At 45.7% G+C, this 23,181-nt stretch overlaps 1 protein-coding gene across 1 annotated transcript in view; it reads right to left on the bottom strand.

Moving 5' to 3' along the window:
* Positions 1-23,181, bottom strand: part of GUSB (glucuronidase beta) — a 240,522-nt gene that overhangs the window by 203,137 nt on the left and 14,204 nt on the right. Inside the window, exon 2 of the mRNA XM_086954621.1 lies at positions 15,293-15,478. Coding sequence (XP_086810747.1) covers positions 15,293-15,478 — 186 coding nt within the window. The remainder of the gene's footprint in view (positions 1-15,292; positions 15,479-23,181) is intronic.

The raw sequence follows: 23,181 nt of genomic DNA on the forward strand, positions 1-23,181 counted from the left end.
GGCAGCAGACAGTGGGGGCCTCACACCAGAATCCGAAGCGCCAATACCCTCCACCCCCGTCCGGAGCCAGGCCCACCACGGGGATCGAGGCTCAGGCCGCACGCCTCGTTACAGTCTGAGGCCCAACCCTCGCCCCAACCAGAAACTGAATGACTATGTCTGCCACCTGAGCTCCTGAACTCTACAACCGAGGAGCACGCAAGTACCATGTCATCATTGTGTTGTTTTCTTTTCATGAACAGTTTATTCGAACATTTTGAAATTGTTGAAAGTTGGATAGAGATGTAGTGCGGTTAGCACTCTAGTAGACGCACGTACGCATCCACGCATCCGCAGGCCAGGCGTGGCCTGCGGGGTCCAATAAAAGAAGGACGCGCGCTCGGGCACGTCACTTCCGAATGAGACGAGTGTGTGGTTTACTGGCTGATGCTCCGCGCTTCCACCCCTGCGCACGTGGCCACGCTGGTCGCGTAGGCCTACCCACACACCCTCACAACAATGTTCACCTATGTCAACAAAGCAGCATATTTCACACAAACCTGGTGTCAGTGGTTCTTGTGGCCCCCTCTTCCCCAAATATATATATTCACCAAAGTGCAAAATATAGTGATTTCCAATAGATAGCAATGCAGTACTGCAGTAGACCCACACAAGGTATATACATTGTTCATACAAATTATAAGCATTTGCACAGCCAATCACTGCAGGGCTTGATTTGCTGATGCATGTAAAGACAGTCATACATAAGTGTGCATTTGCGCATGCATTAGCAATGAGGAGCCGAAAGGGAGAGCAAGGTAGATGTAAAATAGTAAAACACAGTGTAGTGCCTGCACTCCTTTGGAGGCGGAACGATACATCCATACTCCAGGAGCATTGGGTGAAAGGGGCGGGCACAAAGCGTACCTTCAAACCAAGACTTAAAAAGTGTTGTTTTTCAACAGCAAAACAAGGAAGGAAGTAGTCCGACCATTTGAAAAATGTGACCAAACAGGTCACAAAGAACAGAGGCAGAAGAGGTGAACTAAGGCAGCCTCACTAGTTCGGTGTGACTCGTGTTTGGAAGCCAAGCCTTGTACTCTGGGTGCAAGTAGATTTCTCGGAGCTACGCACTCGTCTCACACCTCACACCAATAGCACCGCACCAGGCCCCAGAGCCCTGCACTGAATTCGGGTCTTGGAGCATTCACTGGAGGGCAAGATTATTATTTTTTTAGCTAAACATCACTCAGTGAGAATAAGTGTTATGTCTTGCGGAAAAGTGTCAATCACTGGGCGTGAGTCTCACTCCTTGTGGGTCTGTCTCACCCACTGGTTGTTCTACTCATCTGATCATATGGTTTTAACAGCAGGGCCGGACTGGCCGTTGCGGGCACCGGGCAATCCCCTGGTGCGCCGCAAGGGTGGGTGCCGGTTTTGGGCCCGGCAAAGAGCTCGGTCGCACCCCCAAGGCCGGTTTTGGTTCCCAGGCCGGCCCTGTTTAACAGTGGCGGGAGGAGGGGAGAGAGGAGAGAGAACGAGAGAAAGAGAGACGAGAGAGAAGAGAGAGAAGAGAGAGAGAGAGAGAGATTGATGAACTCAAGGCCTCTTCAAATCTCTTCCCTGTTGACCTCAGCTGATGCCAGGGGCGGATTGGCAAGGCGGGCATTCGGGAATGGGCCGAAGGGCCGGTGCCTCAGTGCCCTCTGTGGGCCGTTTTTTTCTCCCCTGTCCCAGTCCACAGAGAGTGGACTAGGAAAGGGGAGTAAAAAAAAACGGCCCACAGAGTGCACGGAGACAGACCGAGAAAATTAAAGCAGCCTCGCTGTGCGGCCAGACAGCGATTGTCAGCTGTGGCCTCTCCCTTCACCCTTCACCCTTCACCCCTGCCCTGCCAAGCAATCAAGCTGAGGCTGGCTGGGGAGGGGAGATTGTTTGCAAGAATCGGCCTCCCTGGGGGCCAGGTGTTTCTCAGGCCTTTGAGCCATTTGCACCTCGGCCCCCTGGAGCCCACGCAGCCCAGAAATGGTGTTAGTATTAACACCTCGCCCACAGCCCTTCACATTCAGGGCATAGTGGGCGAGGAAGAATGGGTCTTGCTGTGGGGGCCTGGTGATGTTTGGAATTTTTTTATTTTATTTATTTATTTATGTGATTTTATATAGCGCAGACTTTACCCGAAGGTGTCAGAGCGCTTCACACTAGGAACAGCAATAATACATGAGGAGAAAAATTACAAGTGGACAAATTACAAAAGCAAACGTTAAGTTACATGAATCAAAAGTGACAATAGTGAGCAACCAAAACACACGAGGTAGCAATCGGTACATTACAGGAGGAAAAAGTGATATGTGTGAAGGTTCAAAAGCGTACAAAGTACAAGTAGAGGTATAATACTGCAATAAACGGCAGACACTCCAGCACAAGAACAAACGTTACGTAGGCAATGGTGGCACTGGTGCAAGTATCTAAAGCAAACAAAAGTGAGAGGTAGCATAATACAGTGTGATACCAGAGAAAAGTGACATGTGCAAGTTACAAAAGGGTACCATACACAGGTACAAGGGTAATACTACAGTAAATGATAAACACTCAAACTGCCAGAACACACTGGGAAGGCACTTCCCATGCACCAGCTTCACCTCAGCCTCCCCCCTGGCTACCTGGCTACCTTGGATGACCCAGAAAGCTGTGTTTTGTGCTCCACTGCCAGGACATTTTCCCGAGGGCTGATTAATTTACTAATTGCAGGGGCCTTACCTCTGTTCATGTGCTCCTGAGCTGAAGGTCTGGGGAGGGCTAAGTAGGTTAGTAATAGCAGGGGCTTTGCTGCTTTTCAGGTGCTCCTGTGCTGGAGGGCTGGAATAATTTTGTGACAGAAAGGGGCCTTGCTATTTTTTTTAGTTGCTCAGCATGTAGGCCATTGTCACCTTGGCTCTGTGTCCTGTGCAAGAACAGTATCCTCCCACTTTCATTCATTGTCTGTGCAAATGGTGTTTCATGAAAGGGCACGCCACTTGAATGTGGGCCACGCCCCTTAAATATGGGCCACGCCTCTTGAATGTGAGCCACTTTTTTCGTCAGTGCCCGGGCCGAATTGTGATTCCAATCCGACCCTGGCTGATGCCATGCCTTATGTCCAAGTGGCTAAGAACTTACTCATGTAGTGTAAGCAGTCATGTATATTGAAGTGGACAAAAGATATGGCGGCGTGGGCAACAGAGGAGGATTCACAACTGAAAAGAATTTGAAGTGTCAACAGGGGCGATGAGGATCTCAGAGAGTGGAGCGAAATGATCCGGGATCTCCTGGACCGGCAGGAGGAGTTGGGTAAATGAGCTGTGTTGTGCCTAAATGGTCAGATGAGTCGGGGCAGGTGATACTGCCCCACTGTACACAAAATTGTGAAATGTCATGGGAGTGTGGACTATTATTGACTGCACTGAGACAAGAAGTGGAGAACACTGCATGCTTGGAGGAGGCAGTGTATACATGAGACACGGTAATGCTTTCCCTGTATGCATAAAATGTAAGCACAGTTCTGCATCAATGCTGATGATGCTGAAAATTACTTATCTGGATGAATATGACCATAGCACTTTTGATTATGTTCCGGTCCTGTTGGATAGCTGAAAATATATATCAAGATGCTAAAGGTGCTAATGCGAGTTAAGCGCCTCCTTATCTGGGTGCGCTCGAGGGTTAAATGGAGCACTTGCCTCTTGCGGTTAACAACAGTGAATCTGGGCTTTCCAGCACACTCCACGACTCTCCCGCTGTTTGATGAATGGAGCCCGCTCTTGGCGCGTTACCAAAGGGTTGACTGTGCCGCTGCTCCCCACGGCTTGCTGACAAGCAGTGCACTATCCATACACCGAATTATTAAGTGAGACAGAGTGAGAGTTTACACTCCGGCGACTGGTGCTGGTGGTGACTCGCAGCTCATCCATGTCAGCGCGCCCGGTGGGGACTGCCAGCATGGGCGCCTTCTTCAGCATCGTCAGGCAGGGCTTCAAGCGAAGGTGCAAGAAGCACTCCGAGCGCAAATGTATGGTAATGTACAGGGTCGGATTGGGATCATAATTCGGCCCGGGCACTGATGAAAAAAGTGGCCCACATTCAAGAGGCGTGGCCCATATTTAAGGGGTGTGGCCCACATTCAAGGGGCGTGCCCTTTCATGAAACACCATTTGCACAGACAAGGAATGAAAGTGGGAGGATACTGTTCTTGCACACGGCACAGGGCCAAGGTGACAATGGCCTACATGCTGAGCAACAAAAAAAAATAGCAAGGCCCCTTTTTGTCACAAAATTATTCCAGCCCTCCAGCACAGGAGCACCTGAAAAGCAGCAAAGCCCCTGCTATTACTAACCTACTCAGCCCTCCCCAGACCTTCAGCTCAGGAGCACATGAACAGAGGTAAGGCCCCTGCAATTAGTAAATTAATCAACCCTCCAGGCCTTGGGAAAATGTCCTGGCAGGGGAGCACAAAACACAGCTTTCTGGGTCATCCAAGGTAGCCAGGTAGCCAGGGGGGTGCTGAGGTGAAGCTGGTGCATGGGAAGTGCCTTCCCAGTGTGTTCTGGCAGTTTTGAGTGTTTACCATTTACTGTAGTATTACCCTTGTACCTGTGTATGGTACTATTTAGTAACTTGTTCAAGTCACTTTTCTCTTGTAACACACTGTTTGCTACCTCTCACTTTTGTTTGCTTTAGATGCTTGCACAAGTGCCACCATTGCCTACGTAACGTTTGTTCTTGTGCTGGAGTGTCTGCCATTAATTGCAGTATTATACCTCTACTTGTATTTTGTACGCTTTTGTAACCTGCACATATATCTCTTTTTCCTCCTGTAATGTATCGTTTGCTCCTCTTGTATTTTGGTTGCTCACTATTGTCACTTTTGAATCATGTAACTTAACGTTTGCTTTTGTAATTTGTCCACTTATAATTTTCTCTGCATGTATTATTGCTGTTCCTAGTGTGAAGGGCTCTGACACCTTCGGGTACTGTCCGCGCTATATAAAATTGCATAAATAAATAAATAAAACAAAAAATTTCCAAACATCACCAGGCCCCCACAGAAAGACCCATTCTTCCTCGCCCACTATGTCCTGAATGTGAAGGGCTGTGGGCGAGGTGTTAAGACTAACACCGTTTCTGGGCTGCGTGGGCTCCAGGGGGCCGAGGTGCAAATGGCTCAAAGGCCTGAGAAACACCTGGCCCCCAGGGATGCCGATTATTGCAAACAATCACCCATCCCCAGCCCAGCCTCAGCTTGATTGCTTGGCAGGGTAGGGGTGAATGAGAGCCCACAGCTGACAATCGCTGTCTGGTCGCACAGCGAGGCTGCTTTCATTTTCTCAGTCTCTGTCTCCGTGCACTCTGTGGGCCGTTTTTTTTTCTCCCCTTTCCTAGTCCACTCTCTGTGGACTGGGACAGGGGAGAAAAAAAACGGCCCACAGAGGGCACTGAGGCACCGGCCCTTCGGCCCATTCCCGAATGCCCGCCTTGCCAATCCGCCCCTGGTAATGTATCTCGGGCGTACGTGTGCATGAGCTGTACAGGAAACGAGCCTCGCAGGCAGCGAGCTGCTTCCTGAAAGCATATGCAAGAAAACGTTCCCGACACTTATTGTTTAACGCTGCCGTTTTCTTAACTGTATATGCAGGCAGCAGCAGAGTACAGTGTGTGCAAAGCGCTAGAGTAGACTCGAGGCACTGAGAAGTGTGCTCTGAGCGAGGACAGGACAGGCAGTGCACAGAATGTACACACTGTGAAGTGCTCTATTGCCCTCATGTCGAGCTAGCGCTATACAACTCCACACAAACACAAAAATAAGAGTGCCCTGGGACAGGACAGGGCGAGACAGACAGTGCACAGACTGTACTCCACAGGCAGCAGCAGAGTACAGTGTGTTTTTGGCGCTAGAGTGGACTCAAGGCTCTGAGAAGAAGAGTGCTATGAGCCGGGACAGGCAGAGCCCAGAATGTACCTACCCTATGACTCTTCTACTGATCCTTGGACTCGCCAATAAAGTACTTTGTATTGAAAGCCGAGTTGGGTGGGGGGCGGGGCGGGTGTTTTCCTCCTGGAGGGGCGAACTGACATGATAGAAAAAACACCACGGTCAGGCATCCTAAGACGCCTTCACGCTCAGAGCCTGCTGGACCCTCACTCCCAGAAACTGCTTGCTGCCTGCGGAGACCTCTCAACCTCACACCCTGTATTTTGCCCTTACCCAAGCCCACACATGCTTATGTTGCTCGTCCGCCCCAAAGGCGAGACCAATTGGCTATGCCAATGCTTGTTAATACATATAAGTCACCCCTGGCATAGGCCCTGAACAGCGAGTGGGGCAGGATGCATTGTATTTATAAAGTTAGACACATACTTTTAGGTTTCACATGTCCTGGTAGTGAATAACTCACAAATTAATTTTTCACTACGGTGAGGCCTACCTCTCCCATAGAATAACATAGAATAACATTGGGTTACCTTATTACATTTAATAAGTGAAACATTTTGTTTGGGAGCAGGTTGAAATGTTTGGTGTCTGAGGAATTGTTACTCAACCCCCTCTTTTATTCATTTTTCAGTTATTTGAAAACTATGCAGTACAGCTCAAAAGTGCATATTCAAGACAGAAGTGCCAAACAGAAACAAATGGGGAACAGTACAAAAGTCAAGCGCAAAGCAGATTGCAGTGTAGAGCGATGATAATGAAAGCAACACCCAAAGGTGGAAGCCATTTAAGGTGTGGAGGCAAAGACACTCCCCGGCTGCAAGGTGAGGGGCTTGGGATCAGCGGTGCGGAGCAAAAATGCCTGAAAGGGGTCCAAATAATAAAGGGACAAGCGGAAGGGGGAAACCAGCTCAATGTATCCTGGCAGTGGGCGGCATCTTGTAACGTTTGTAAGCATAGCAGAGCAGTCCTCTGCAACCAGACCTTCCTAACGCATCGCTTCGCCAAAACAAATAAAATAGAGGCAAGGCACCTGCAGGGGGAGGGCAATGCTGACGTGTCAGCAAGCAAGGAGGTGAGGAACTGAGGGGATGGGTAAAGTGGAGTGTTAAGAATCTCAGAAATTGACCTGTACAAAGCAACGCCATATGAATAAAGTCAGCATTAATAAGACCTCATCTGCGACACTTACTGGTAGAGTCACTGCTAAATTGTGAGATTTTAGCAGGTGTGTGTTAATTTTTATGTAGAAATGTCAACTATATTAGCTTGTGTTTAAATTGAAAAGGGGTATCCTGAACTTGTGAGCAGCATTATGCCCAAATCTTATCCTGGAGTTGGTAGCCTAGCGAGGCCTCCCCCTTGCGCCTCACCTTAAAGAGTAAATCAGAGAGTGAATTCAAGCTGGCAGTAAGAAAGTTAGTTAAAGGAACGAGATAGTGTCCCACTTCAGCCCTTTCTACGTAAACCTATGGGAGGGTAGTCCCAGGGGGCAAAGCAGGAAAGGTGGAAAAGGCCCCTGTGCCTCGGATCGCAGTCTAAGGTAACAAAAGGGTGAGTCGCACCAGGTCAGGTGCAGAAGGCATGCTGAGAAGGACAGGAACATCAGAATTTTTTTTTTTAAAAATTAGGGAGCACTACCATCTTAACTAACGAGATCCCTCCAAAAACGAAAATGGCAGTCGTAGCCACCGTTCAATGCAAACAGAAAGCTTGTCTATGGCAGTGGCATAGTTGCTATGAATCAAATCATTATGATCACTGGAGACCCAGACCCCAAGATAACGGACACCAGCAGGACTCCAGCGAAGCCGGTACTCAAGTAGGGGAGCAGGGCAATCATCTGTAGCCCAGAATACCCACCAAAATGCACAATGTCACGGAGGATGGGGCAAGGTAAATATTTGGGTGCTGAATATACATTATAATGTCACCAGCATATAACAAGCATCTTAACGATTGACTACCAAGACATACTGCGCTGTGTAAGTGGAATTCCCAGATAAACAAGCCAGAGGCTCAATAGCCAAAGCAAAAATTAAAGAGGAGAGTGGGCACACATGACAGGTGCCTCTACCCACACCAAATGGAATAGAGCATTTGCTATTCACAAACACTCTACTCCTAGGGGAAGTGTACAACAGGTTTATAAGTTACAAGAGGAATTTACCAAGTCCTAGAATACGTAGGACCGCAACTATAAATGTCCAATCTAAGGAATCGAATGCTTTCTCTGCATCGAGCAAAATGGAAACTGATGGAAGTTGCGGATGAACCCTATGGAAACCACCATTATCATGGGAAGACTGAAGGAGGTGGAATGCTGCGGCACAAAACCAGACTGCTCCGGTAGTACCAAAAATTGTATAAGAGGCTAAAACATCTGAGCAAGGATCTTGACAAAGCTTTCAATGTCCGTATTCAACAACGACAGTGACCTATATGAAGCAAGATCTGAGGTGTCCCTATTTGGTTTCAAAAGAACCATGATAACGGCTTCCATACTCGAAGTAGGAAGGGATGTCCTAGAGATAGCCTCGTTATACATATCTAGACTAGGAACATGAGTGGAGCTATAGGCTTTATAGAAATCCACTGGAAGGCCATGAACACTGGGGGATTGCCCCTAGGGAGACTAGCAATAGCAGTTATAACATCTTTAAGCGTGATTGGGAAATTTAGGATCTCCCTGGCCTCACTATCAAGCCACATCAATGCTATTTGACCCAAATACTGAGAGATGCCAGAAGAGGCGCTACCAGGCCTGCAAGCATACAACAATCATATTACGACTGGCAGTAGGACAATATGGATAGAGGATCAGTAGAGAAACCACCATCCCTCTATTTAATAGCAACAACTCCTCCATGCCCATGCTCCCGTTCATCAATCTAAGCAAGAGATCTACCCGGTCTTATTCTCTCAGCAAAGGAACGATTTGGGCGCCAGGGCCCAGACGCAGTCCATAGGAGACTTGTGAATATGTGCTAACAGAGTCTCGTCCCCAGTTTCATAATAATCAGATTCAAGTCGCCTAAAATGGGCTTCCAATTGTGAGAGTCGAGTGTGGATCAATTTTAGCATCTCTTGGAGATAGGCTTTGAAGGTCTCCCAGAACGTAACGTTTTCACCAACTGTTTTATCATTCAATTCGAAGTATTTAATAATGGCAGCGCCGACTTCGCTAGAGACGTCTGCGCCCCATAATTTAGTGCCGTAGAATCATGGTGAAGGGGTAGGTCTAAAGAGAGACCGTTTCACAGGTGTGTGATCTGATACGGTATGAGGAAGAATGTCAACCACGGTCACACAAGGACTAAGCACTATTGAGAGCAACCACATACGAGGACGAGATATGGTATCATGTACAGTAGAATGGAAAGTGTGTTCGGCTGCATCAGGATGCAATGCTCGCCATTCATCAGCGAGACTAAGAAGCTGCACAACTAGGGCAATGGCTAGACTGGCGCACGAAGGTGGGCGGTGGACCTTCGACGATCTGTCAAGATGTGAAGAGAGCGTGAGGTTAAGTCACCCCCCCCCCACACACACAAACACACAGACAGAAACAGTATGCCAAGAACGCTACCTGGAGCATAACTGTATAATCTCATCAAAGAACCCAGGGTTCATCAACGTTCGGGTCATAGATGTGTTTTTTTGTGTGTTTAAAATAAATAAATTATTAAGTATATGGATGCATAGCTGTAAAACAATCATAGACACTGGTTTTGCTTATACATTCTGAATAGTAGTTTGATCTAACATTTACCATTAAATTGCGCACACTCCTCCTTATATCTCTGGTGGAGTTACCCTTCTGCCCTGGATCCATATCTTCTCGTCATATCTCCCACGAATTTGTACATTACATCCATTTTAGGCCCTCTATACTTCACCCAGTTATCCCAAACTTTGTCCCATTTCTGTAGAATTCCTTGACTTGGATTACCTTCTCTGCTACGCAGCACCAATCTAGGTCATGTTCCCATTCCTTGACTATCTGCGTTGTGCTTTCCCTCATGCCCTGGCTATATTTCGCTTGGCCATCATATCTGCTAGCATTAACCACAATTTACAATAATTTGGGTATTTAATATCTCCTGTAATGCACAATATATGCCATCTGGCTTACAGCGGTACCGCTTGTCCCCGCACCTTTGTCATCACTTTTCTGACCCTATCCCAATAGCTCTGTAGCCTTGAACAGTTCCATATTGTGTGAAAAAGGTGCCCACCGCCCGCAATTACGCTAATCACATCAGACCACAGATGTAAACCAATAATACACTAGTACTGTTCAGTATGCCGGCAAGTATAACCAGCCTGCCCACAGAGTCAGTGACACATTCCGTTAGGAAGAAGTTAACTAACTTCAGACTCAAGGTGACCACCCCCTAGAGTAAGTGGAGTAGGATGAAAAGTAACAATGGGTCCCCAATAGGAGGCAAACGCTGAGGTGCCAAGAGAGGAGCAGAGGGTCTACTGGATCAAGGCAATATCAATTTTATGATGGTCTGGGTATGCCACCAACTGCCTGGCCTCGCAAGGGCTATTTATACACCACACATTCTGCGTCAGTAAATTAAGCACTGAGGGAATAAAGGAATAGAGGCTTGCGGTGATGTGAATAGGCCATACACCCAATACATAAATGTATCAGGTCAAGTGTAACAAGTGTAGTTATGAATGCGAGAGTGACTACATAAACAAATAATAAGCTTCAACAACAAATACAAACAAGAAACATCCACTACCCTCCGCCCCTGCTAGCCACATCGCTAGCGAAAAGCCCATGCACAGTAATAATATAAGAGATTAGAAAGAAAAAGGGAAAAAAGCACCCAATCAAAAATTATCCTTAGTGCACCTATTTGCGCTCCACATGGCGGGGGCACCTGGAGAGCATGGCAGTGACTCAAGCGGGTTAACAGGGTGAACATGAAAGAAACATTTGATTGTCCTTTTGCAGGGTAGACAATTACATGTATTGGTAATCAGCCAGTCAACCAGTCAAAGGTGACTTGCTTTGCACAATGTCAGCCAGCTGGCATCAACGGTGTGTCCAAAGTGCGTGAAAGAAAGAATTGAAGTCATCAAAGCTACTACCGAAAATCAGCTACAGTGAAAAAGGCCATGAGCCAACAAACCGTGCATGTGACAGGGATCAGATGAGACAGCTGCAGGGAACAAACAGTCATTAGCACTCAGGGTAGAGGCACCAAGCCGTTCCCCTTCACGAAAGGCCGAGAGGCTGGAGGAATCAGACTATCTAGCTCCCCTAGTAGAGATATTGTGCTAGATGAGTTCTAAAGCTGATGCCGGATGCAGGAAAAAATGAGTTTACCTCTATGTACAAGACAAAGTCTAGCTGGAAAAAGCATACAGTACTTAACACCTCACACCCTGAGGCCCTGTTTGACTTCTTGGAAGGAGCACCAAGGCTCCTGTACTGCAGGGTTGAAGTCAGAGCAGAAGAAGTTCTTAGATCCGTCATATTGAAGGTCAGGACTGTCCTGGTTAAGCCGCAAAAACTTGTCACGATCTCTATAATTTAGGAAACAACCAATAATGGGTCATAGGTTTCGACCAAGTTTAGAACTATGAGAAAGAGCATGATGGGCCCGTTCAACAATGAAGACCACCGAAAAAATACCCAAACCAAACAGTGTGTCCAGGAGGGGTTTTCACAAAGTTCCCCGTGTTAGGGCAGTTGCAATGTTTGGGCACCCCCAGGATTTTCACAATGTTACGGCACAATCTGCCTTCAAGATCCCCATTTTTAGCTTTGATAAACTTGAGTTCTACCATCAGCTTCATTGCCATGATCCAGTTCCCGCTGAGAGTCTTCTAGCTCAGAGATCCAAGACTCAGCCTGGAATCCTGATGATTACCCCCAGACGGAATCCTATCCAAGTGTGCAGTTAGCGAATCCATTTTGCAGTCTATGGATCACAATCCCTCCCTGAGTTTCCTAAACACTGCAGTCACAATGGTATCGGCTGGAGTGTGAGTCAGCCAGTGAAGGATCAGTGTGCACCTTAGACATGCACTTGTCAAACAGAACTCTGAATAGTTTTTGTTCTGTTTTGCCCATCGTAAGGAGCACCAGATCTGGACAACCAGGAACAACGTGGCAACCAGAACTGGAACAATAGGTAAGTATAATAGCTGAAATGAGGAATACCTGGCAGTGTGAAAGGATAGTGAAGAAGCTCAAATGCAATAGGGCAGGGCCCGTGATGCCGACAGGAAGCGGTGGCTCAGTTCAAACAACATATTAAATTGAGCATATGAGATCATCATCACAAAGAACCACAGGAAACTGCGTGCCCGTAAAGGTAGAGGCGGCAGTGGTAAGGATTTGCCAATCATATATAGTAGGAGAAGTCCCAAATCTCCCTGATGAGGGAGTGCTCAAGATGAAGTCCCTTTGCCCCATGAAGGGAATAGAGGTCCAGCCTGGACCACCCAGGTGTCTAGGAGCTGTAGGAGCCCCGGTTCCACCACAGGCGCAATGCAAATATGAAGCCTAGGTGACTTGAGCACAGCTAGCGGAACAGAGGAGAAGCATATTATTCCTAAACAGTTACCCCATGACACTCAGCAAGACAGGGAAGGCGGCCTCTTGATCACGATACGAGGCCCCAGTAGGCCCTGGCCAAGAAAGAAAATGGAGCAAGGTGGGCACCCAGAAACCAGCAGGCCAGGAAAACGATGGGGAGGCACTAATGGGTGTGTGCAAACCAGCTGCATGAAAGTGAGCTGCGGCCCGATAGGCCCCGGGCAGGCCCGCCCAGAGGAGCGGAGCTGTGAAGGCCATAGCAGAGACACCATGCAAACATCAGCTAGCCACACCGGCAACAAGACGACCGGCTGTGCGATCGCAGTAATCTACCCATCCGGCCTAGATCTGCAGCCGATAGGAGTGAGTGGAGGGCAAACAATGTCTCCTGCAGGCAACTGCATAGCACAAGCACAGCAGAAAGGAGAGCCCCCAGAGCAACGGGAGAATGCAGGCACGTTGAGCGAGCCTCCCAGTTGCAGTAGGCTGCACCACTCGGCAGCCCCGCGATATCAATAAGCCAGGAAGGGGACGCCGCAGGACACTCGGAGTGCATCCCAGAACCTCTGGTTGGAAGGTTAAGCGTCCACAGCTGACTGGGCCCCCCAGAACAAAACTGAAAGGGGGAGCGGAAGGTAACAATGCTTAGGGCTGCTATAGCTTTATCAGTAGGTGGTCATCTTCATAGCCAGCCCTCTGGCACCCCTCTTATAATCCTTTTTAAGGGTGAATTCGGATTTTAAGCTAAAATTCTGAAAGTGCATTTTTTGAAAGTTGCCATTTTCTTTTGCTAACCATTTTGTGCCTGAAGCCTGTATCAGAGGTCACATGACTAGGTGTATTTAGAAGTTGTGTATTCATCCCAGACAGTATCACAATAGAAAGTCTGGGTGTTGGTGGGATTGGCCATCCTGACTTGATGGAAGGGTGCCGGCTTCCCACAAATGCACCTCAAAGGCAATCACATAATATTCAACCACAATTACCTATTCTACAAGTATTCCACTAGCTCCCAGTTCGGGTCTGTTTCAGGTTCGATACTTACTGTTTCCTTTGCAAGGCAATTCTATCCGAAAAGACAACCTATCCTGATAACAAGCTAGCAATCTCTAGTTAACCAAGGCCAACACACAGCTACACTGCTACTGCTCAGGGACACAGAGAGCAAACAAGGAGAAGCTCTACAATAAGTATTTTTAACCTACCTCCTAAACATTGGCTGTCCTCCCCGCCAAGAAGCATCTGCACCTAATAACCCCTTTGAGAAAAGAGCTTGAGACACACTTGTTATTGCAATGCTTACCATCTTCAGATCACGGACCACACAGAACACAAATACATTTTCTCAATAGTTTTTAAGAGGATATTAAAAATGGAATTGCCATCCAAGTCAGATGGTCAAAACGTATTTCCTATGGAGGCAGGACATGCATGAAAGGAGGCTTGTAGTACACATAGATCAAATGCAGGAATGGCGACAGCGACATTAATAATGAAAGCAGCTTCAGTACACCGTTGCGCTGAGTCCTGTGAGCCACCCAGTGTAACATGGGTAAGCCTACCATTGTCAACGGTTACAGAGTTACCTTGACACCCAGAACAAATAAACTGTTCTTGTTATAATAGGTATCAGCAACGGGTATCTGATGTCTTACATACTAAGCTGCAAACATATCTATCCCAAATGTCATGTATAGACTAGAGTTAATGTAATATAAAGAGTATAAGGGTGGAAGCACTTAGTATAGGTCCAGCTAGGACCATAAATGGTGCAAGCTGCAGCAAACATCAGCAACCTGAGAGACAGCACACTAGATATGTGTTGTCTTTTCCAGGAAGAATAAATCTATATTTTATAATAATTTCCGAAACTTGAAATGTTTAAAACACAAAAGTGACAACTGCTAAAAGAATTAGACCTGGGAGGTGAACTCCGCTCTGTTCCCGAAATTTTGCAGAATTTACCGCACTCTGCGGAGCACGTAGAGTTTGCTGAGCGGAGTTGTTCCCCTCACTTGCCAGCATCAAGTTGGAGAGCACGAGCAAGGAAAATCCAACGCTAGACCACCTCCCAGCGAGATTTCTCAATGTGGGCTGTCACGTTGAGAAACCTTCCGCTCACGTGGAGGAAACGACCTCTCAAGTAGAACATCTACTCAAGCGGCAGAACGAAGCAGCAGCCTCTTGCTCTGTGCACGGTGCCGTTCGCGCTGATGTTCCAGCACAGAAGAAACACCCAGCGCTAAAGCTCAGCACAAACGACGCGACCTAACGCACTCTGCTGTTTGAGGTACTCCGCGTAGCACGGCTGGGTTTTTTGGTCACTTTGCCCAGGCCTAAAGAGAGTAAACGATGCATGGCCCAGGGATCTGCATGACAGGAGTATTTAACAGTAGTCCCTGGCGACCATTCATCCATCTCTAAACTGTTGCCACCGACTGATCGACAAAATGGGAATGTAGCATAAATTGCCATATTATAAACCTTTTTCCATTTAATGTAAGACCAAAACCTGTCTGCATGAGGACACACTGGTGCAGGTGTTCTTAATACGGATTTAACAGTATAGTTAATTAATCAAGGCTTCTGCTAAGTTAATTTGGCGGAATGAACACATTTTCTCCCATTCATTTAATAGCATTCTCTTTTTTTAACAGACAGTGTCATAACGAATGAAAGACGGCCCATCACCTAATGTTGGTTTACGGACTATGTAGTACACAGGGTTTATCTAATTTAGTGCTACATACAAGGGGTACTTTGCAAAACAAGCAATACTCACCACGACTGCATTATAGTGCGCGCTGCCAACACGAAGTACCACTCTTATAGTGTCATCTTCAATCCAGCGACTGGGCAGCCACACCTCCTTCTCGTACCACACCCAACCAATGAAATTCTTCAAGCTTGCATCCTGAGTGATGTCGTTGAAGCTAGCGGGAACTGGCATGTCAATCACAGGTCCAGTCTAAAAGGTCAATGAGCAGAGAAACTTTAAGCACCATCACAAGAATTACATTTGGTAAATTACCTACTACAAGACAATACTTTCCCAAAAGTAATAAACATTCTTCATTAAATTAAACCGGAATAAAATCCCATGAAAAACAGTTTATAATTAACAGTATAGCCTAAAAGCACAAAGGGCCCCGACAATATGCATTGTTTCTTAGTTACTTAGTTACTTTTGCAAATCCCCAACACAAAATGGCAAAAACAAAAATCATCTTCAAACAAAAAAAGCTGTTAACTTTCTACCAGTGATCAATCAACTGGTCTATGTCAGACCCTCCTTATTTGTGAGAAATTCTCTTAAGTTAATAGGGTCGTCAAACAAAGGGAAAATAAAAGTTATTTTAACAAGTCCTGCATCGGTAACAATTCTTTACAATAGGTTTGTTTAGACTGCATGAATGATGATGTCAGCTAGAGGGGTGAGATCTATTGTCACGTCATTCACTGGACGGCATATCAAGTGTTTACATTAGATCTCCCAACAATGCTTTCATGCAAGATGCCACCATTTTCATTCAATTACTCCCTCCAGGGAGCTCTCACACTAGATGCAGCATTGGCATGTCTATATTTAAGATGGTGGCGGATGCCCTCTGCTTCCTAGATGATGGGGACACTCATCTTCCCATCTTTATTGGTCTCTGTGCACCTTTCAACAGGACTGACTAGAGCTCAGTTCTCACTCGGAACATGGATAAGAGCTACCAAGCTTCCTCAACTAGAGTTGTTCAGAGTGATAAACTGAGATCGTTTTCCTTATTCATGACCTTGGAGTGAGTTCCTTCATGCATTCATCTATAGCTAGCTTTACTGCACTTGTCTTATTTACCACATTCATCTAGTTGTACAGTCTGATCAGCAGATGGTTTTAAGTGGCCAATGTAAACATATGATGTATTGTTAGCCAGTGCACAATACTCTTCAGAACGTACATGTGGTTATCTGTAAAATACATTAAGATATATGCTTCCTATGCACCTTGTATTCGCATGACCAGGGTTTTTCTGGCTTCGGTTGATAGCTCGCTTCAACGTACACCCCTTGCCGTTATTGAAAAGTGCTTTTGAGACTACTCAGATACTTGTCGCACAGAGATCACAAGAGATCCCTTAAACAAACTTTCCAAGTTCACTCTTCAGGAGAGAATGTCTCACTCCAGACCCAATCTACCAGCTTCTCAAGCCAGAGGCTCCTTTCCACCTCCGGGTCCACCTCTACATCCCGCCGTACGCTATTATATCTTTGGTATTCAATTTTACAGGCTTGTAGTAGGTATGCACAACATTACAGTTTTATTTAACTTGCAATACAACAGTTTCTTAGCGCTACTGTCCATTTCCCTTTGGCCTCTGCAAGCAGTCTTTTGCTTGTTAATTAAAACCATTTCTTTTTAAATGGGGCAAACTGCCAATCGTGTTCAAACTTTATTGTGTAAACATTGTTCTTGTTTCCAACGAAGATGTGTGTATGGCCTTAACACTGTCTTTGTGCTTGATAACGAAACAATTCTTTTCAGCACTGGAGATAGCCAGGACCTTTTGATTTTACTAGTACTTTAAGTACAAAATAGTTCCTTATAGGAGCTTTCAAGCTAACTGCCTTCATCCATTGGTCGGTTATTGAGTCATTCACATTTCTCTACGCCCACTCCAGCTTACAGCAAGGGGCAATGTTTCAGTCCACTTCAGCCACCGGCTAACTTGACGGCATTCTGCCCCTACACAAAGGAGCTCATGAACACACTAAGTAGTCCCCTTCAGTGCCTGGACCAAGACCAAAAAACTATTTTTACTTTAAGCCATTTTTTTCTTCCACTCCTGGGAGTTGAGGTGACTAGTTCTTTTTTTTTTTTTTAAATGTTTGAAAATATTTTTATAACCAGTATACAGTCATCATTAGCAGGTTACAGGGTGAATCACATCTGGCATTAGTTTTTAGTACATGGTTATAACTGTGATTACCCACATGATGGTTAAAAGATTTAGAACTGCCCAATGTTTTCCCATTCTCAGACCATTTGAGAATTAACGTTTTTGACTGTCAACATTGAAAACCCTTCATTGGTTGCCCATAAATTGCAGAGTACAATTCAAGGCACTCTGTCTGTATCAACAATCTGGAAAAATATGAAGGTGGCCCACATGTTCTCCAGCAGCTGATCACCCCATATCATAGCAACAGGGCCCTTGGGTCCAAGAAACTTGACCTCCTTGTTGTTTCCAGAGTCAAAAAAGCTAAAAGTGGAGGTCGCTCCATTTCTTACACTTACGCTTTGGAACTCTTTGCCTACTAGCCTGAGAAGGAAAGACGATTTTACGATATTTAGAAAGAACCTAAAGACCTATCTTTTTCTTTAAATCCAGGTTGACCATCCTCACTGTAGCTAGCTCTGTTAGCGCTGGGAAGCCCATTGTCGGGTAGTCATGCACTTTATGAAACCAGTGAATAGAATAGAATACAACAGATTAGAACAGAACAGAACGTTAATGTTTTAAATAAAGAAATCTATTTTTGCTCAACATCTATTGGGGCATTAATTGGCAAGAAACACATTGCTCTCTTTGAAAGCTCATCACTGTCACATAAAAGGCCCAGTGACATTGCTATTTAAATAGCGTAACACCAGACACATTCGCCATCATTGCTGTACATTAGCTGCTCGTACGGCAAAACGCAAAGTAGGCCAGAGTTGCGCTCACCCTACAAAGGCAATGCCATGCTTGTTCGTTACGCAATCAGAACTAGCATATGTGGCAATGCAGCATTAAACTCAGTTTTGGAATGTTTTAAACGTTTGTAATGTAGATAACAGTTCAACGGCTAGGGATAATTCTTAACACATTTAGCTTCCACTCAACTCTCAATACAGAATTGGTGAAATGGGCCAGCTCCTTCTCGGTTGGTTCTTTATTTATTTTATTTTCAAAGTTTTATATAGCGCGCACCAGATCCTTACAGATATCAGAGCGCTTTACAAAAAGACAACTAGGACATGGCAGACAGTGTAGTACAGTGGAAAGAGAGGCCGTCAAACAATATATGTGCACAGATGCAGAAAAAAAAGAATTGCTCCCAGGAATAGAGGGTCAAGCTATTGTCTTTTTATAGTTGACACTCATGAGTTAACATTATATAACACTGCTTTTAGTGCAGACAATCCAGCTTGTCAACTGTATGCTACAAACAAATATAATTAAAGGTTCTCCTCAAGCAATGGTTCACCCGTTTGTCCATACAAACACTAACATGAACTTATCACAATTAAGACATTTTTTAAAGCTTGCATTTATTATGATTTGCTTATTTGTTTAATCTTTTAATAGAAAAGCAATAAAAAGCAAAAGGTAAATAAAGTTTATATATACGAGAATACTGCTTGCAAATACAATCTTAATGCAGCAAGCACTCATGTTACCTGCACTTACAGTGAAAACAAAGAATCTTAGGTTCAGTTCCTATTGGAGACCTGCCATTGATTAAATTCAGGACAATGAACTTCAAAGCCAAAACTAATTTAATGTGCCACTTTGAAAGCGGAACTGTGAAGACGTTAATACTTCCTAACTTTGTTGGCATTTAATGCTTCCTAACATTACAGCCAGAGGCCTTTCACATACATATGACCTTCGTCTTTACTCTCCTCCTGTTCATAGCACTAGCATTTCTTCCAGAAAATGTAATTAATGCAGATAATATACACTGAGATGCGGTATATTAGATAAAGCCTTGGGCGCATAACATAAAAATAAACATAGAGATATAATTTACTTCAGTCGAATGCATCTGTTGTAACAAGAAGTTCCATTAAGAAAGAGCCATTTTTATACCAACAAATAAGGATGGTGGGTAATGAGATCGGGGAACTGAAGCAAAGAACCGAAAGAAAAAATGAGTGTAGAAGAGGAGGAATGAGTAGTGTAGAAGAGGAGGCAGAATCAGACAACGTCACTGTGCTCGAGGTAGTCTGGATGAGAAACACCCTACAGGCCTTGGTGTACAAAGCGTGAATGTGAAACAGAAAGGCTCATGGCTGGTTGCATTTTTTTGCAGATAAAGGACAATGGTGTCCCATAATTCTAATAAAGCACAACCAGGCCCATCATGTGTGAAATTAAATACTTTTCTACTCAGCAAGGATAAGCTTTGTACCAATACCAACATTCTGGGCATGATTAACATCTGGTGGACGGGTTACTCCGTCACAACAGTGACGGATATCTCGTCCGCCGAAATATAAATACCCATAGGATATATTGGGATTTCTGTTTCGGCGGACGGGGTGTCCGTCACCATTGTGCCACAAGACCACACTTAAATTATTTGGACTTATGTTCTATGATGGGGAATGGCTCCTGGCCTAGATAAGGTGAAAGCACGGTCATCTACTTGTGCCCGTTAAAATGTAATCATGCTGCGATCCTTCTGGACAGTTATTGCTCAAGGTACATTTGTGACTTTGCTACAGTGAGTGCCCCACTGAGAGACTTAAAGCGAAATGTCCTAATCCAATGGTATCCTGCATGTGACCAAAGTTTCAAAAGAATAATACATGCATTTGAGAATGCAACTAACATGGCCTACTTTGACCCCAAATTACATAGTGAGATCACAGTAGATAAAAAGATTAAATATGCATTTGAGAATGCAACTAAAAAGGCCTTCTCCGACCCCAAATTGCATACTGAAATCAAAGTAGATGCAAGCCTCGGGGCGGGGATAAACCATTGATCAACACAATGGTCATCCAAAAGCTGAGAGACACATTGTGGCCTTTGCCAGTCGAAGCTTGTCTGAGACTGAATGAGCCTATTCTCAGCCAGAAAAGGAATTTGGCTGTGGTATAGGCCTGCAAACATTTTCCTATTTTTCCTCACTTTCTTTTGCAATCCAAAAGCTAATGCCCCCAAGTATTGAGAAGTGGGGGGTGCTACTCCAAGAGTATGACTATGAAATTTAGTGTGGTACCCTTGCATTGTTGAATGAGTTGAGAAATAACTAAAAGCGTGCAATATCTATAACTGCTTAACTACAAAAGTGATGCATCATCCATTGATCATGTCTGACCTTCGAGCGCATTCCTGGGAGAGAGTGGTTGTTGATTTCTTTGTGCACCTTGAAAATGGACATCATCTCATGGTAGTGATGGAACAAGGATTCGCACGTGAAGCGACTTGCTTGTATTCATGAACCTCGAATAATGTTAAAACACTAATCAACATGTTTGTCATATTAATATTACATTACACGACTCTAATGGGTGTCCGAGAGAAGCTTGCTTATGTTTATTTATTTATTTATTTTCGAGGTTTTTTTTGCGCAAATACCCGAAGGTGTCTCGGCGCATGTGGCGGATAGAGAGACCGAGCAGCAGGCTTACTGGTTGAACAACCATGTCTTTAAGAGCTCATCAGATTGGGGGCAGTTTTTATGGTGAGTGGCAGAAGGTTCCAAAGTTTGGGTGTGGCAACCAAGAAGCGCCTGTCTCCCCAGGTTGCCGTTCTCGTGCGAGGTACCGGAAGCAGGCAGGTGTTGGCGGATCTCAGCTGTCTCTTGGGGCTATACAACTGGAACACTTCAATCAGAAACTTTGGACCGACGCCAATCACTGCCTTGTAGGCGATGCAGAGGGCCTTGAATTTAATACGGCCCTCTACTCTTAGCCAATGCAGGTGACGAATGGCTGAGGTGGTTGGCTGACGGCGGGGGATGTCAAGAAGAATTCTTGCAGCCGCATTCTGTATGGACTGCAACTTAGATAGAACGAGTTTCTGAGTATTAAGGAAGAGGGCATTACCGTAGTCAATTTTGGAAAACACTAGGGTGGAGACCAGGGTCTTCCCAGCTGAGGTGGGGAGGTAAGGCAGTATTTTCCTAATTTTCTTTAGAATAAAGAATGCAGATGACACAACCTTGTTGACATGAAGGTTAAATGACAGCTTGCTGTCAAAAATGACTCCCAGGTTTCTAGCCTTTTCAACTGGGACAGGTGGAGAGCACAGCTGGTTAGGCCACCAAGTGGAAGACCAGTCCGGGGAGAGTTTACCAAAGGTCATGACCTTGTTTTGGTCTGAGTTAAGCCTCAGACAATTGGAGGACATCCAGGTACTGACAGCAAGCATGGCCCTTTGAAAATTAGCTGCCACCGCTGGGCCGTCCTTGTGGATCGCCAGAACCAGTTGGGTGTCGTCTGCGTAGGATGTAAGTCGCAACCCATGGGCCTTTATTACCCTCGCTAAGTCTGCTACATAGATATTAAATAGCGTTGGACTTAGTGGGAACCCTGTGGAACTCCACAGGGGAGTGCAGAGACAGGAGAATAGAAATTACCCAACTTAACTGTCTGGGTACGGTTGGCCAGAAAAGATGAAATAAGATCTCCAGCCGTACCGTTTATCCCCAGGGCAGAAGGATCAGGACAGCCGCACCTCCCTGGTACATAATAGCTCTGATCTCGTCTGAGGCCTTTATTAAAGCGGTCTCGGTTCCATGCCCTTTCCTGAAGCCAAACTGCGTTTTGTCGAGAAGTTGGTAAGTATCGACGAACTCTGAGAGTTGTTTGTTCATCAGAGATTCGCATATTTTGGCAGGAAAGGGGAGACACGCTATTGGTCTATAGCTGGCCAGAGCTGTGGGGTCCAGGGAGGGTTTCTTCAGAAGAGGTTTGATCACTGCCTTCTTCCAAGGATCTGGATAGCGACCAGTTAAGAATGCAGTGTTACAAATTTCCATAAGTGGACGAGAGATCACCTCGCTGAGGTTAGCCATCACTGAGGGAGGACAGGGGTCTAAGGGGGAGCCAGACTTGGTAGTAGAGATGAGTTTGCTGATTTGATCTTGCGTAATGGGAGCAAAGGAAGAGAAGGGATCATGGTCAGTGACTGATTCTTCACCACTGCAGACTCTGGATCTTGTCCCTACATTCCCTGCAAAGGATGAATATATATCTGCGACCTTAGTAGTGAAAAACCTGGACAGAGCATTACAAAGAGACTGAGAGGGTGCAACCCCAGGTCCCGTAGAGGGGGTGGACAGAGTAGTGACCACTGAAAACAATTCTCTAACAGAGTTCCTGGCATTCTCGATTTGACCCGAGAAAAATGCACTTTTTCGGGCAATGATAGCCTTTTTGTATAATGTCAGGGCGTCTTTGTAGGAATGCTTGGCTATGGGGCAGTAAAGTTTCCTCCAGCGCCTTTCTATTAAGTTCCTGCAGTGTTGTCGGTGAAGCCTAAGCTCTTCGGTATACCAAGCCGCCGATGGGGATATTCTATTAGGTCGCATAAGCTTCTCCGGGGCCACCTGATCAGCAGCGTTCCGAATCCAATCTTGGAAGTCGGAGGCTGATAAAGCAGGATTGGCTATCCCCATAGGAGAGGATAGTGTCAGGATATCTACCATCTGATGGATATCCGCGTTTTTCCAAGCACGGGTCCCTAACCTAGTTCGTGGCCTGGAAGGGGGAGGGTTAGCGGGCCGGGTATGGATCCTAAAGATAATGGCCCTGTGATCTGACCACATAAGAGGAAGAATATCCAGTACAGAGATGTCTGAGTTGTTGGTAAACAGACCATCTAGAGTGTGCCCCGCCTGGTGTGTAGTTCCCTTCACCAATTGTTGAAGTCCTAAGGTTAGGAAATCAGCAGTGGGTTGAGTGGT

The sequence above is a fragment of the Lissotriton vulgaris genome, chromosome 2_1, assembly GCF_964263255.1.
Source record: "Lissotriton vulgaris chromosome 2_1, aLisVul1.2, whole genome shotgun sequence".
In the NCBI taxonomy this organism is placed as follows: Eukaryota; Metazoa; Chordata; class Amphibia; order Caudata; family Salamandridae; genus Lissotriton; species Lissotriton vulgaris.